Source organism: Nymphalis io, chromosome 16 (assembly GCF_905147045.1).
Source record: "Nymphalis io chromosome 16, ilAglIoxx1.1, whole genome shotgun sequence".
Taxonomy (NCBI): domain Eukaryota; kingdom Metazoa; phylum Arthropoda; class Insecta; order Lepidoptera; family Nymphalidae; genus Nymphalis; species Nymphalis io.
This window is the reverse complement of record NC_065903.1, coordinates 1,685,829-1,701,819: the sequence shown is the minus strand read 5'-3', so window position 1 is coordinate 1,701,819 and position 15,991 is coordinate 1,685,829. Positions and strand designations below refer to the sequence as shown.

Here is a 15,991-nt window from a genome sequence, read left to right as displayed (position 1 = left end):
ATCTTAACCGATGATCGTGGGTTCAAACCCGGCCAAGCTCCACTGAATTTTCATGTGATTATAATTCATCTCGTGCTTTACGGTGAAGGAAAACATCGTGAGGAAACCGGCGTGTGTCTAATTTCACTGAAATTCTGCTACATGTGCATTCCACCAACGCACTGGAGCGGCGTGGTGAAATAAACTTCGAAACCTTCTCCTCAAAAAGGGAGAGGAGGCCTTTAGCCCAGCAGTGGGACATTCACAGGCTGTTCCGGAGAATATTATTTTAGTGACACCAACAAGTGACAGGATTTTTTAACAATTTTAATTAATATTGTCATCCTGTGTCATAAAACTAAATATTCTTAGTCCATATTACAGTTAATAAGTCCATACCATGGAAATTTTACGAAAATATTTTCAACATTAATTGTAGCATCTTAATCATAACTTTTTTTAACACTAAATATGGTCAACGATATATATAATGGATTAGCGTTCAATAAAATACAATATGTATTTAAGAATATATATAAATTCCTAAGTTAATTTAAATGGTGAGTAAAAGTTAATTTATGTTTTTCTTTTTACAGATATTCTCTTCGGCAAGAAGTCCACGGCTCACGTAGACCCTCTGAAGCAACGTGAGCTGGCGAAACAACAGCTCCTGCAGACAATACCTGTGTCTGCAACTATCGCTTTTGGGCAAGGCCTGCCCACTTCGGTGTTGACAGCCTTTGAGGTTATACAGTGCCCGCAGCTTAACAAACAGGTAATAACTTATTGAATTAGTCTCCGTCCGCGGTTAAGGAAGGGCGGGGGGGGGGGGTCGTAAGGTGGTAGATACCGTTAGTATTTTTCGTTTTTGTAAAATTTTGCAAAATTTAATGATGATCTCTTAAGTAGTTAAACCTTAAAAGCGTAAAAAATAAACAAACTCACTTTCGTATTTCTTATATTAATTATATTTATAAAAGAGCTTTAATAAACCGAAAATAGACTTGTAATTAAAATTTAGTTTTTAAATATTTAATCAATTTTACAATTTAGAACGAACTTCTCAAATATTTGATTAAATAGACATATTATATCTCGGTGTTTTTTTTTTAAACTAAATGTATATAAAATACCAAAACAGCTATCAAAGGAAATATAATGACATTTATTTAACAATAATGACATAATAACTAATAATAATGATATTTTTTTTATCATTTCAGTTGTTCTACAATCTGTTGGACCTCTGTGTATTGGAGCTGTTCCCGGAGTTACGCAACAGAGAATCAAATCAATCTACGAGTTAATGTATTATTTTGTTAGTATTATTTTATATTTAAGTATTTTTTGTAAATTGCAAATGATTGCGTGTGATGATTCCCCGTGGTTTTCTATGATTTCTGTTAACTTTGTGCGTAATTCGTATTTAATTGTAAATAAACAGTAACGATAAATATATTTTTGTAATAGTTTAGTTATTTATCTGTAGCCTCAATCTGTGATAAAGCTGAGGCTGCCAATTAAATAAATATATGTAACAGGAATTAGACACCAAATAAATTATTTTCATATTTGATATGGAATTTTATTTATAACATTTTAAATCCATTCAATGATCATAACTCTACAAATTAATTGGGGTTACCAGTTGACAAAATAAGAATCGACGTCATACAATTAGGAAGATGAGCTTATTTTTTTATGATCTCAAAAAATCCTATTTAAAATATAAAAAATACTTTTTACTTTTTTACGATATCTGCAAAAATAAATTTTATATAGTTTTTTTTTTAGTTTCAAGTTCTTAAATTCTTTTCTTAAAGGAGCGATCGACGCGTGACGTCACATCGTCCAGTGTCAAAATTTTCGCGTTATTCTTAATTTTATTTATATTTTGGTTAGTATAAAAAAATAAAGGTACTGTCTAATAAATATATGAAATATTTATTAGACAGTACCATAGCATACTAATTCAACAAATAGAACTCGGGAAAAATACTTTTTCCATATATATTATCAACAAAAACAAGTAGATGTTTTCGTGGTGAGCATTTTAATATTAGTACCTTAGTAGTAAAATTTGTCATATTTATAAGTTTTTAGTTTGAGGATCAAACATTTAATTTTTACAGGCTAGTTATTGTAATATTAGTATTAGTTTAATATAAACATAATTCAGAATGTTCGTAATAACGGCCTTGATACGTTTTTTTTCGAAATGTGTAATACTGTTGGCCTTATTGGCATCTACAGCGTCACCGGGCGGGATGGGCGAGTTGAACTCAGCCGGATGTTGGGAGCCACACAGGGCTCAAGAGAGACGGGCGTCCTAGGGGTGCCTCCTTTGAGGCCGGACCTCGGCTTAGGACTCCGTTGAAATCGGGAGGGGAGGACTCCTGCGTTATAATGCCGTCATACGCCTAAGCGTCGACGGGACGTAATGAAAGAGTGTCGTCGACCCCGCCGACGGGGTCGGTGTGTGTTCATTGTGTTCCCTAACAAGTTAGCGTTGGCCGATGAGATTTTACCATCGGGGGCGACGAGGACGTCTTTAGGACGCCTATGAATCGATTTGGGATTGATACGTTGAATACCGATAGTGTTGTCATAAGTTTGTATCGATGAAAAATGCATTTCAATATTAATCTTAGGCTTATTATTAATCTTGAAGATAATTTGTGAACAACGCCGTATCGCCGATTATGTAAGTTGAAAAAATCCTTAATGACTGTAACCCATTGAAATTGATTTTTACCATATTATGTTTCTTTGAAAGTCAAATACGTAGTCTAATATAGTACATATGATACAAATTAAATCAAAGAATTCTTCATTCAAATAGGCTTATAAGGTCACTTTTCAACCGCCATGTTACAGTATAGAATTAAACGTAAAGCTACTTCCGGTGATCTTCTAGTTTACCTGACTGATGGGCTGAAGTAGTTGATTGGGCTAAAGTAGTCAACTACAACAAAATTAGCAGTTAGTCTGGACATAGAAATAGCCTTTGATTGATATAGCATAAAGCACTTGTTTCGAAGCTTTCTTTTATGAGCTTCGCAGGAAATAATGCAACTGGATCGCCAGTTTTGCCAGATCGGACCACCTAGGTCGTTGTTGACGGTGCATGCTTTGACTAAAAATTCGTCAATTCTAGTGTTCCACAAGGATGCGTGTTATCACATACTCTGCTTCTTCTGCATATTAATGACATGTGCAAATTAGCATTATTCAATGTTGGCAGACGACAGCACTGTGGACGCCTTATATACCGGCCGCGCTAATATTTGTCGGGAACACGTCCATGAGTATAAACTTGTGTCTGAAATAACAAGTGCTTATACCCGTTTGTAACCAAAGCCTGAGATTGGGGCCAAGCAAACTTGGTAAAACTCAACCCCAATACGACACAAGTTAGCGCGATGACTTCTAAAATGACACCTTTTGTCATATCCTCTCATTTTGAGAATACCGCCTCGCTACCAAATCCAGTATTAGGACGTTAGGTTCCGCGGTCTATTGGAAGATGAAGCCAATTTAGCCTTGTATGCTCAACAAGGTAATTCAGTATTTCACGTCAGCTCTTCGCCTAAATTTCTACAAGACGAAAATTCAGCCCCACATGGAGTACTGCTCTCATCTCTGGGCGGGAGAGATGTTATCACTCTGCATCTTCTATCGCATCTTTTACGGGGAATGCTCTGAGGAGCTGTTTAGATTAATCCCAGGCACTGAATTTCACCACCGGATATCGTGTCTAAATTCTAAATTCCCATCCATACCATCTCGATGTCTGGAAATCCACTACTACAGCGTTATCTTTAAAGCATTTCCTGCCTCGCACAGCCACTCTGCGGAACCATATTACCCGGCGACTTTTCCGAACCGTTATGACATAGAAACCTTCAAGAAAAGCTTAAGCCTCCGCATTCCTTTAAGGCTGACAACGCACCTGCAAGCACTTCGGTGTTGCAGGTGTCCTTGGACCGTGGTAATCACTTTCCATCAGGAGAGCCTCCTGCTTGTTTGCTTGTTTTACATAAAAAAGGTTTCTTCCAGTAACAGTTTATTTCACTACAAGTAGGTTCCTGACATCGCTATGTGACCAATGCCATACTATGTTTGCATCCTTCACATTCGAGATTGTTTCATCATTTCATTTGCACTTTCATCAGGGGTAAATTTACCATAATATGCCGTGGCTCTATATTGTAACTATCGCGCCCCGAACTGTGTATGTAAAATTAAAATGTAGGAAATGTATATTATATTCTATAACGATATTATCTTCTATCGAAAGCGAAAAGCACTATTTACAAGAAGAATACGGATTTATTGCCGATCACAGTTATGACCAATCTGCATTAACAAATGATTAAAATAAACAATAATAATAAGCTCACTAATATATTTCACGTGATTTGTGAAAAAATCCGCAATCATAAGATCGACTTTCGGTAGATTATTTGTTAGTCTACGTGAATATACTGCTCTTATTTTAGCATAAAATAATACATTAATAATCGTTCTAATATTATTATAAGTGAAAGAACGTATGTGGGGCGTCAAATCACAAAGAAGGATAAAATAAATACAAAATTATCAACGCGCGTATCGCAAGAGTCGCCCTCAATAACGATTGGGCGAAGTGACGTCACAGTCAAAACTCGGACGGAGCAAGAATTATACGAGAGCGCCTAACTTGATTTAGCTATAAAAAAGTTTACATGATATAATCATAATTTTTTCACATATGTTATTATAATCATTTAAAGATTACTTTAGTACAAAAAAGAAAACATTTTTTTAAATTTACATCTTCCTAATTATTGACGTCACCTATAAAGTGCGACCGTAGACAGAGATTTTAATAGACCCAGGGGCCGTGAAGTCGCGATTGAGGCAGAGATAGTTTGTCAATGAGTGCGTATAATGTTGCCATAGTAACTGCAAGCGCTGTTTTGGGAGATAAATAATTTTCAGGATTTAATTAAAACAAAATGAGGTTATTAAATTTTACTGCTTAATATTTATTATACATTTTGTTATTTAAAATATTTTGTTGGTTTTTCAACTAGATCAAAAAAGTGTTGCATTGTTTTTTTTGTTTCCGTTATCAACAGTACTTCAGCATCTTTATATGGTACTGGATTAGCATTCTCTCTTTCAAGTTTGGTTACGTGATAGGGGAAAAAAGATTTGATATTTCTATCTCTGTCTTGTATTCTATCTTTCTATTGTAACGTAATTTTCGTTCTCTCTCTTGTGTAAATGAGAAGGAAATCGTCTCGTCTACGAGTGCGACAGTTCCAATGACATTGACAGGGGCGCCAGGCACATCTTAGTGTATGAGGGTTACCTGTTTAAAAAAAATCCTTATTTTTAGGGAATACATCTATCAGTATCGAGATTTGTTTAATGAATGGTAAGAAACCGAATATATTTAAATAGTTTTAGTTTTTTTTAAATAATCTATAACTTTACTTATCTCATCTGTAATACTACGGTTCCACCGTAGTATTATAAGTCTTTACGTATTAAAATCAATTTTTAGACCTGCGGCAACATTAACGTTTTTACCGCCAAAAGCTATTAATTATTTTACATACTATCTCTATTCTAAATTACAACCTAATACAATCAGTCGTTTTTGAACAGTAAAGTAACAAATATCCATTAATCCACCCTCACAAACTTTGCATTTATAATTATAGCATTTATAATATGTATTAAGGAACTCCATACATAATTGGTAGAAGCGGCTAACATGACATCACAGAATTACATCACGTATCCAATAAAGCATAGCGTAAAAATTAACACGGCAAAAAACCTTTAATTCATAGAAAAAATACCCCCTAGTTAATGTCGTTTCTTATTAGCAATTTAATGCATAAGAAGTTAGTTATATACAGTAATAGTATTATAACGCAACAATAAACACGACACGGTGAATTTGGAACATTAGCTCATTAAACAATATGAATTACGTTTTTTTTAAATATATGATCGGACTGGCAAATAAATGATTTTGATTAAATCGTCAATGCGCCACCAACCTCTGGAACTAAGTATTGCTGTTTGAGATAATACTTCATTTTTTGAGTATTTGTCGGATCGATTGGATAAGACAAGTAATATTTATTTTTATTATTTAATTATAACCAAAAATGTAAGTCAGATACAAAAGTTGTATCATTTAATAATATAATGACATTTCGTTCGGAAAATGTACAACTGACGTATATAGATTGACCAAATTAAAAATCTACGCTACTGCTTTAAGCAAGTTGAATGCATTAACCTTTTTTACTTGTTCGAATAATATAACGCAGAGATCGTAGTTTATTACAAGCAATGCCAGATGCCAATGTCAATTTATTTACAGTGGAAAGGAAAGGGTGGTGGGTGTGTTGCTTTGCTTTATGTTTTAGTTCCGTATGATTTATTGTATTAAAGCGTAGTGTTAGTGGTAGTATTGATTTTTTTTATAAATTAAATAAGCGTTTTTAGTGTAAATAAATTATTAAACTGTCTTTAATAGTGTATATTTACGACACATTAATATAATTTCTCTAATTTGTTTTGGAATATTTACGTCGATTGTTTTCGTTTGTGATGTGTATTATAAATAACGATTTAAGATAACGAGTTATAGTGTTAAGATTTGCAAATAATTACAATAATGATTAATAATGAGACCATTACTGAGGAATCAGTTAAACAAGGTTTCTTGAAAAATGGATGGAATTTATAAACGCTGTTCGATTTTTGAATCTTTGCGATGTCGACACCTTGCCAAAAAGGCGGGATGCGCCTCAGCGAAGCCCTAGATAACATACAACTAGCGTACAATCCGATTACGAAACAGCTACATTTCGTGAGTCCTAAGGTCGAAAAGCAAGTAGAGGACACTTCGGACGACATTGATAAATTGTCAAAGAAGAGTAGTTTCAGTGACGAAGGGAATTTTTCTATATCGACCTGTGAAAAGAGTGATACCAGTGATTCGCCAAAGAGTACATTACAATGGGGTGGCAGTGTAAATGGTCATCAGCGCGGCAAGGATGGAGGATCTTTCTCCAGCACCGTCTCGAGTCTATCAGAGTGTTCCCTAGGATCCAGTGCATCAAAGGAAGATGATCTTGCCGAAGTCAATACTGTTCAAGAACAAACAAAATTAAAGAAGAAAGGACTATCTGGATTCTTTAGCAGGTTAGTAAAATGAAAATATTCTGCCTTTTTATTAAAAAAAAACATACTATGCACATATCTTTATAGTGTGTTAAACTTTTTCTTTGAATGCAGAAACTGTATTAATTATAATAATCATTCTTAACTTAAGCCTACATTTAAATAATGCTAGGTATCACTTGTTTCAATTATTATATAATCATTTAAAAAATCAAAGCAGCATAAATGGAAAGTTAGTTTTAGAAATCTTATGTGTGATATAAAATATGTTTCTTTTATAAATAAAATATATATTAAGAAGCCTTTCTATTTTATATAATGCTGCAAAAATTACTATAAAATAAAACCACTTTATCCATTCACATTTTATAATATATATCTCATTTTAATATGAAAAGTAGTAAAGTATGAATTATTTGTACATGTAAGTTTGTCATATTGGTATTATGTTCTTCACATTACTCAGAGTATGGAGTAGTAAATATTACCATTCATTTCCTGAATCTTTATGTCACCTAAGAAATAACTTATTTCTGAGTGTGATTTGTAGTAATTACTTATTATAAGTGTTACTAAAAATATATCCGGTCTAGCCTTTTTTTTAATAATATTCATAAACTGCTGTAACTTTTTACAAATATATATATTTTTTTGTATTATTTACAATTTAGTTAAGCTAAAAAAAATTGTTTGATAAGTGACTGGTTCTGGGATCAGATATAAACGCAATTAAGAAAAATATATATTTATTATAAATATTAAATATAGTTTAAACAAGTGTAAAAAAATACCATATTTGGATTGTAAAACATTATAAATGGGTAATACAAAAGTATAATACTAATTTCTACCAAAATTCTGTGCTTGAATTCCAACTAAGTCGCAACTCAATTGAAATAGTTTTTCTTGGTGTTTTTCATTCTTAGAGAATCTGTTACTGAAACCTTCTTTACAGTTGCTAATGTATAAACCACCTTTTGCTAAAATGTCTTTATTAAAGCATGCATAAAGAATCGAAACAGCCCCTTTTTCTGGTGTCTTAAAGAACATTCTTCGGAGCCAAGGTAAATTTGAAAAATTAGTCTTTTCAAATAGATCTGTATCAACAATCCCGGGATGGACAGAGTAACATTTTACAGGACAATCCTTGTCTTCAAATAACTTGTTAATATATCTTGCCGTCATTAGCTGTAAGAAAATAAAATATTTATTTATAATAGAAATTTTAATTATTATGATAGTACTACTTAATTATTTAAAAATATGTCACCTGTGCGAGTTTTGATTGAGCATAGGCTGCAGTAGTGTCATAATGTTCCTTCATATTAATATCATCAAAATATATTTTCCCTGGGTAATGAGCACAGGAAGAAACGTTAATGACTCTCGATGGCTCCTCCATTCTCCCACTGCGTTTAAGCGCAGGCAACAATAAATGTGTCAAATAAAAATGACTCAGATGATTCACAGCCAGTTGCATTTCAAAACCATCTTTGGTTAGTTTATAATCTCCGAACATAATGCCAGCGTTATTTACTAATAGATTGATTTCTGGAAATTCTTTTAGGACACTATCAGCAAACTCCTTTACTGATTCCAAAGACAATAGATCTAATGGATATGCTCGAATTCTCTTTCCGTTTTCCATTGTTTCAATGAATTTTTCAACTGAATTCGGATTTCGAACACCCATTATCACTGTCATGTTTGCCTTTAGAAGTCCACGTACGACTTCCGTGCCTATTCCGCGAGCGCCGCCCGTTATCACTGCTATTTTGTTTGACGCGTCTGGTAATTCTATTTTATTTATCCACACGCTCACCCAGTCGTCTATCAAGCCTCCTGCGCCGGCTCCCTGCATGTCAATCGTGTATCTCAATTCACTCAATATATGTTTGATCGGCTTATGTCTATTGATGTACCAGTAAATTGCTGACGCAATTGTTATTGTTATGGCCGCTGACGTTATCAAGAGCGACATTTTCGAGGTTATATTTTGCGTTCGAAACACAACTTGTGCACTGGCGTCTGGCTTTCACTCGAATGAAATCCTCTACGCTTTCTCTCGCTTCTCTGTTAGTATTCAATGTACCGTTAGTCCGATCTGTATACGGTAATGAATATATTAACTGTTTATGTTAGAAAAACAACATATTATAACAAAAACATCATTTTACGCAGTCTGGGAGTTGTATGTTGTATTTATTTCTAATAGTATCTTCTGTGATAAAATAATAATAGTTCATAACATTCCGCTTACTAGGGAGGTCGGAATGTTACTGGTTGTCTTTTATGCGACTCGTTAGCGAATTCAAACGTATCGCATGCGCGTTACGTCATTTAGCATTGTCCGTCTATGCGATTTCCAATACGAGCGTAACCATTTTTATTTATCGTTTAAATTATGCATATGAAATTCTTTCAATATTGAAACGATATTTAGGTTATAAGTATTTCTAAACTAAAGCGTCTCTTAATATCGAACTGATAAGATTTTTGGGTAATTTTTTTCAACGTTTCTAAAGCGTACTAATTTTGTCTTTGTTTAACAACAGAATTGGTTGAACCGGAGTAAAATAATTTTTAAACAACATATATAATTTTCAATCATAATCTGAATATCGACATATCTAAATAATAATAGAGCTTATCACTATGTTTACTACTCACATGTCGCGTGACGTAAGAGGAAACGAGATAAATATACGTAGTTAACGGTTTCTAACTCATATTTTCGAAGTGGGTAGTCGAGTTCAATCCTCCGGCATCGAGGCACTTAATTAAGGGTCTTTGATCTGTTACCTTACCGGTGGCGCGTGACGATTGAACTAAGATTAACCCGATTACAACAAGAGTGAAAGAGATGGAATGTTATAAAAAAACTTGTAAAAGATCACTCTTTGTCTCAAATTCCTTATCACCAATCATTTTTTTTCTTTTGTGTTTTTTTAGTACTCATTTTGTTTGAAGACCTATTGTGTTTATTATATATTGTATGTAATACTTGTAATTTTAGTGTGTATAGATAATATAATTAATTTATTAGTATACGTGGTGTTTAATATTTATATTGAAATTTATTTATTTGTTTGTTTTTCTTATAGATTTATGTTATTTTATTTATTATTATTATAGTACCACCTACCACATATAGGATATGTAGGTAGGTGGTGGTGTAATAAATTATTCCTTACAGGCTTACACCGTTGGTTCCCTGGAAGAGATCGCTATGTTGCGATTAGGTTGCCAAAGTTGTATGCTACTCAAATTTACGTTGTATATATGTTTTGTATTTTTTTTTTATCTCTTTGGTGTACCTTAAAGTATACAAGTTTAAATTGAAAGAAAAATCAAATTAAATCGTGCGACAGATTAGTTGATTAACTTTTAAAATCTAACCTTTCAATACCATCAGATATTCTACCGCAAAACAGTAGTACTTGGTATTGTTGTGTTCCGTTTTGAAGGGTGAGTGAGCCAGTGTAATTACAGGCATAAGGGACATAACATCTTAGTTCCCAAGGTTGGTGGCGCATTGGTGATGTAAGCGATGGTTAACATTTCTTACAAAGCCAATGTATATGGGCTTTGGTGACCACTTACCATCAGGTGGCCCATATGCTCGTCTGCCTTCCTATTCTATAAAATAGATCTAGAATTCAGTGTTGCTTCCGTTATTAAGTTAAAGAATTATTGATATTTAGCAAAACATCAATGATTACTCCGTGATGTATTTACGCTCAAAAATAGCTAATATTTACCTTATAGTTGGAGCTTTATTTTAATAAAATGATTTCCATATACAATTATACATCTGTTAGAAATTAGATAAAAAGATTATTTCTGACAATTTTATTAAAAAAAAGCTTACGTATACGTAATAAGTAATGATTTATTATTGTTATACTTATTTTTTATTGCGGCATCATTACAATGTAACAATGGCGCATATTTTAAAGTACTGCGTTTCAATTCTAATAATTTATAACGGTTACGATACGTTCCCGATTATTTTCCGAACCAACTTCGAACCGCAGCTTGATCGTTGTATTAGTAGAATAGGAACACAGTTGTACGATTACCCTTTGAATCTGCGTTACAAGTGGCAAATTGTTGGTAGAATTGGAGCCCTGGTCGCTAAGAAAAACGATGGAGCACACCTTAACTAAGCCAAGCTATCCTAAAAATTAGGGCGTTTTGTCGGAAACCAAAATAAAATAACGAAAATATGTTTTATACCATAATAAATATCTTATAATTACTAACTTTGTTTTTTTTTTTGTGATAAACTATTTTTTTATGGATTATTTTTTCGAAAAAGTTCAAGGTGTTATGATAATTAATATTAAATGACATAGCTGTGTGCCGTTATATGATATCAATGATAACTTATCTGTAAATTATCGTTGTTTCCAGCTATAAAACTATGTTGTATAAAAAATATTAACTATGGAGTTGATGTCATTCATACTATCTGTACTTATTGCTCCTTGTGACCAAAACTAATAAAAAAACGATGAAGGTTATTCAAAGAATTTATTTTTAAGCGCATTGTTTTCCGCTTGAAGTGATCAAGTTTATTACTACGCATTATAAACGGATAACCTCATACCCTATTTACTTCTCTGGATTTATAGAGGAGCATCTGAAATTCCAGTGTATTATAAATCATGATTCTAATTTTTTTACCGCAAGGGATTCACCCCTTACTTAGTTTTAAAAGAGCTGGCGAACTCATCACGTTTTAGTTAAAACAAGTACTTCTTCATGTCGATGCCAAGTATAAGCATTATATATACAGCTCGATTGGTATTGCAGCTGCCCGGTACAAGCCGGCTGTAGTTTGAAGAACCCTCTTCTATATTATAATAATATTATAATGAAGAAAAACTTTTTCTGATTCACGAAGAAATTACTAATCTGGTTTCAAAAAACATACATTTGTTTGATTTTATTTTTCTATATCTATTGTACTTCGAATATGTGTGTTATATTCTGCTGGTATAAATGGATTAAGTCTTGCAACACATAATAAAGCATGCCTCAATAGTGTTGTAAACACCAAATTAACAGCCAATGTCTTAACTTTGAAATATTAAGCAATTTCTCCTTTCACCGTTCAATAAAATCCGCATTAAATTAATTTCACATTAAATTAATATTACTAAACCACTTATCGTTAGATTTTATTTTAGGAGATATTCTGTATTTACGAACTCAATACTCTTCGCAGAACACGATTGTGATGTATCAGGAAGTGATATTTGCCATTGACTGAAATAATTCAAATATTTAAAGGTATATGCTTCGAAAAAGTGTATCATCGTAAGAGGTATATCTTTTAACATTTCTGATATACGGAGTAAGTTCTTACTGAACAGCACTGCTGGATGTAAATAAAAATAAACCTAACGTGTACCAGTTTCTCCGAACAATGTGCTATAAAATTGAAGCGGACACGAGCATACGGAACGTAGAACGGCCAAACCTGATACTTCGAAAACCTGTTCACGAAGGCAACGCTACCCGACTGACACTACATCGACCCCTTCTCTGTTACTTGCTCTTAAGTGTTTATTGAGATGTCGTTCATCCATTGCAGGTTTATTATGACAATGTTATACTTACAATCATCGTTGACATGCCTTGAGTGTGAAACATAGCGATGTTACCATAATAACAAAGGTTTTTAGTATAAGTTTCGGACAAAGGTTGAATAGAGGATTTCACGGATGAAGAAAATTAAAAATGGAACAAATATTTTGTTCGGCTTCACCCACATACTTACATATTGATGATGATTTTTTGTATCATAATGAATATAGAACAGGATGCGTCTGAGTACTCAAGAAATAACATTTCGCAGATACAGTTTGTTTTTGTCCGATAAAAATTAAATGTCCTTGAACATGAAGTTACAGTTTAATTACTTTAAAGAAAACTTGTGTTGACGCTTTTTATTTTGTGGGAAGTGAAGTGAAGTTAAACTTTAACAACCGTCGTTCTTTAAATTGTTATTGATTTTTTAAAATGTTTTTACTTTAAGAATCTGTATTATTTTGGAGTACATGTGACAGCTGCTTCTATAGATTCAATTCTCGGATGGTTAAATAGATTGTTGGGTTTTACTGTCAAGTAGTTTTTAGTTGTCGTACCGAGTTTGGAAGTTAGCTGTTTCGTCTGAAAGCAATGCCATACCTTTGGATTAAAGAATGGGGGAATAAAGAATGTACATGTGTTTACGTGCACTATTGCACTATAACATCTTCTACTTAGTTGGTCAATCTTGAAAAGTCTTCATGATGATACATCATCAGATTATGTAATTGTATTTTTTTTTAATTTGAATTGGAATAAAATTTTTTGTTACACAAAAACAATCACAAACAAAAAAACTGTATTATTACAATCCTCTCAACTAAACGTCTCAGACAGCCTGTCACCTGATGCGTTTAAACCTGTAGTAGGGACCGCATAACTTCGAATATTACCTACTATGTTGAATAGAGATGGAATAAACATTGAAATAAATGAAGTAGGTATAATATGAAAAATATCAAACATGAAACTTGCGTGCACTTCAAACTTTTTCCTTGTAAATGTTTTTACGTTTATGAAATTCTAGTTTCCGCCCGTGTGTGAGGGAGGGGGGCGGGCGGTTTAGGTACACTTTGGCCTTTACTGTACCCATGACAACTTGTGTCCATAACTTCATGATGATTGGTCAATTAGTTAAGACGTAAGCGTAACAAACAACAAACTCATTTTCGTTTTTATAACATAAGTAATATAGTTAATGAACAATTTGATCATAGACTTTGTTAGTTGTCGTAATTGCTTAAAACTAGAAATTGATTTGAACTCGACTGTTAAATAATTATAAATTCTTTCAATTAAATCAGTATTAAAACTGGTAGTGTTAAATAAGTTTTATAAGAAAATCATTAAATTAATTTCACATTTAATCCTTTACTGGTGGTAAAGCTTTGTGCAAGCTCGTCTGGGTAGGTACCACCCACTCATCAGATATTCTACCGCAAAGCAGCAGTACTTGGTATTGTTGTGTTCCGGTTTGAAGGGTGAGTGAGCCAGTGTAAATACAGGCACAAGGGACATAACATCTTAGTTCCCAAGGTTCCCAAGGTGCCGTGCCAATGTCTATGGGCGTTGGTGACCACTTACCATCAGGTGGCCCATATGCTCGTCCGCCTTCCTATTGTATATATTTATGTATATATATATATATATATATATATATATATATATATATATATATATTGAAGTCAATATTATAAAGTAAATTTAATATGCGAAGTGCTAACACGTCCTATATTGTATATCCTTAGCATTAACGTTCCTTCGCCTTGGAGAGTAACAACAATGTCACCATGTCTATTAAGGCTTTGCAGCTGTTAATTTTCCAAGGTTTCCTTTCCTTCTGTTACTTACATCATTTTAAAATTTAAAACATATTTCATGAAACGTGTTTTTGTGTTGCAATTTTAATTTTAATGTGAATATATGTGCAACGGGATAACGAACAGAAACTGTCAGGATCTTTCAAAAACCTTACTTTTTTTTTATAAATTGTAACGATATAATCAATTTAAAAATCGCATAAATGACGGTTATATTAATATTAATCATTTCACCTATAACTACTATTATAAATGTGGAAGTGACTTTGTCTGTATGTTATGCTTTAACGGCTAAACCATTGAACCGATTTGGATGAAATTTTGTATGAAACAAGCTTGAACCCCAAGGAAGGCTTTTTTATAGAAAAAAAGGGTAACCCTTTGAACATGCTAGCGAAGCTGCGTGCGAAACTGGTTTATAATAATTTTAAGACTACACAACAAATTATAATTATATAATAACTATTATAATATTATTATATTATAATTTGGGGTCAAAATATAGTCAACGAAGTTGATTGTGAGAATATACTTGTACTTGTTTTGTTTTGTTAGTGAAAGTCACTGCAGTGAACTATTTAAGAACATCGTCCTTGACTGTATAATCTATTATCGTATATAATACCCAGTGGTAAGAACGCGGGAATCCTAACCGATGATCGTGGGTTCAAACCCGGGCAAGCACCACTGAATTTTCATGTGCTTAATTTGCGATTATAATTCATCTCGTGCTTTACGGTGAAGGAAAACATCGTGAGGAAACCTGCATGTGTCTAATATCACTGAAATTCTGCCACATGTGTATTCCACCAACCCGCATTGGAGCAGCGTGGTGGAATAAGCTCCAAACCTTCTCCTCAAAAAGAGGAGAGGAGGCCTTTAGCCCAGCAGTGGGACTTTCACGGGCTGTTACGGTATATATTCGTACCTATTTGTGTTTTAGTGCGGTAATTAGTCCCATTGTAACTGGTAATGACTAATGCACGCTCTCGTACTTTGTGACTCCTTTGTTAATGACGTTTATTGTCAGTCAGTCATCGATCCTGAACTGAGGATTACGTCAACGTTCTCTGCATAATAATCACAATGCGGATTTATGGTCTGATTCATTTTTCTTAACTGTAAATTATATTAAATCAAAGACGTTTCATTTCTCGTTTCGTTTTATTTCTGGAGACACTCAAAAAGCTCTTTTATAAGATGAGAAGTTCTCTTTAATCTCGTGAGAAGTCTTTAAAAAATGCTTTCTTTGCTTTTCGCAGTTGCTTTTGAAGTCATTTAATTTTAATTTATATATATACGAAATTATATAAAGGATCGATACCAATGATTTGATATTGGTGTTGTAAGATCATGTCGTTTCAAGTACATGACATAAATGGATACGCATTTTATTTTTT

The 15,991-nt window shown here is 33.2% G+C and overlaps 3 protein-coding genes across 8 annotated transcripts in view; 2 read left to right on the top strand and 1 right to left on the bottom strand.

The window, feature by feature from the left end:
- LOC126774502 (uncharacterized) overlaps positions 1-1,555 on the top strand; it is a 38,418-nt gene extending 36,863 nt beyond the window's left edge. The window contains exons 34-35 of the mRNA XM_050496067.1: positions 576-754; positions 1,203-1,555. Coding sequence (XP_050352024.1) covers positions 576-754; positions 1,203-1,286 — 263 coding nt within the window. The 3' untranslated portion in view covers positions 1,287-1,555. The remainder of the gene's footprint in view (positions 1-575; positions 755-1,202) is intronic.
- A 4,821-nt stretch (positions 1,556-6,376) lies between these two features.
- LOC126774458 (TBC1 domain family member 12-like) overlaps positions 6,377-15,991 on the top strand; it is a 284,024-nt gene continuing 274,409 nt past the window's right edge. For all 6 annotated transcript variants that reach the window (XR_007669812.1, XR_007669811.1, XR_007669813.1 and 3 more), the window contains exon 1: positions 6,377-7,194. Coding sequence is in view for 3 of the 6 variants with exons in the window: in XM_050496012.1 (XP_050351969.1) it covers positions 6,764-7,194 (431 nt within the window). In the remaining 3 variants the exon portion in view is untranslated. The remainder of the gene's footprint in view (positions 7,195-15,991) is intronic.
- LOC126774481 (retinol dehydrogenase 11-like) lies at positions 7,943-9,490 on the bottom strand. Its single transcript, XM_050496044.1, has 2 exons — positions 8,444-9,490; positions 7,943-8,361 (listed from the first exon to the last, which is right to left on the bottom strand). The coding sequence occupies exons 1-2, from the start codon at positions 9,152-9,154 to the stop codon at positions 8,014-8,016; spliced, it is 1,059 nt and encodes a 352-aa protein (XP_050352001.1). The 5' UTR covers positions 9,155-9,490; the 3' UTR covers positions 7,943-8,013.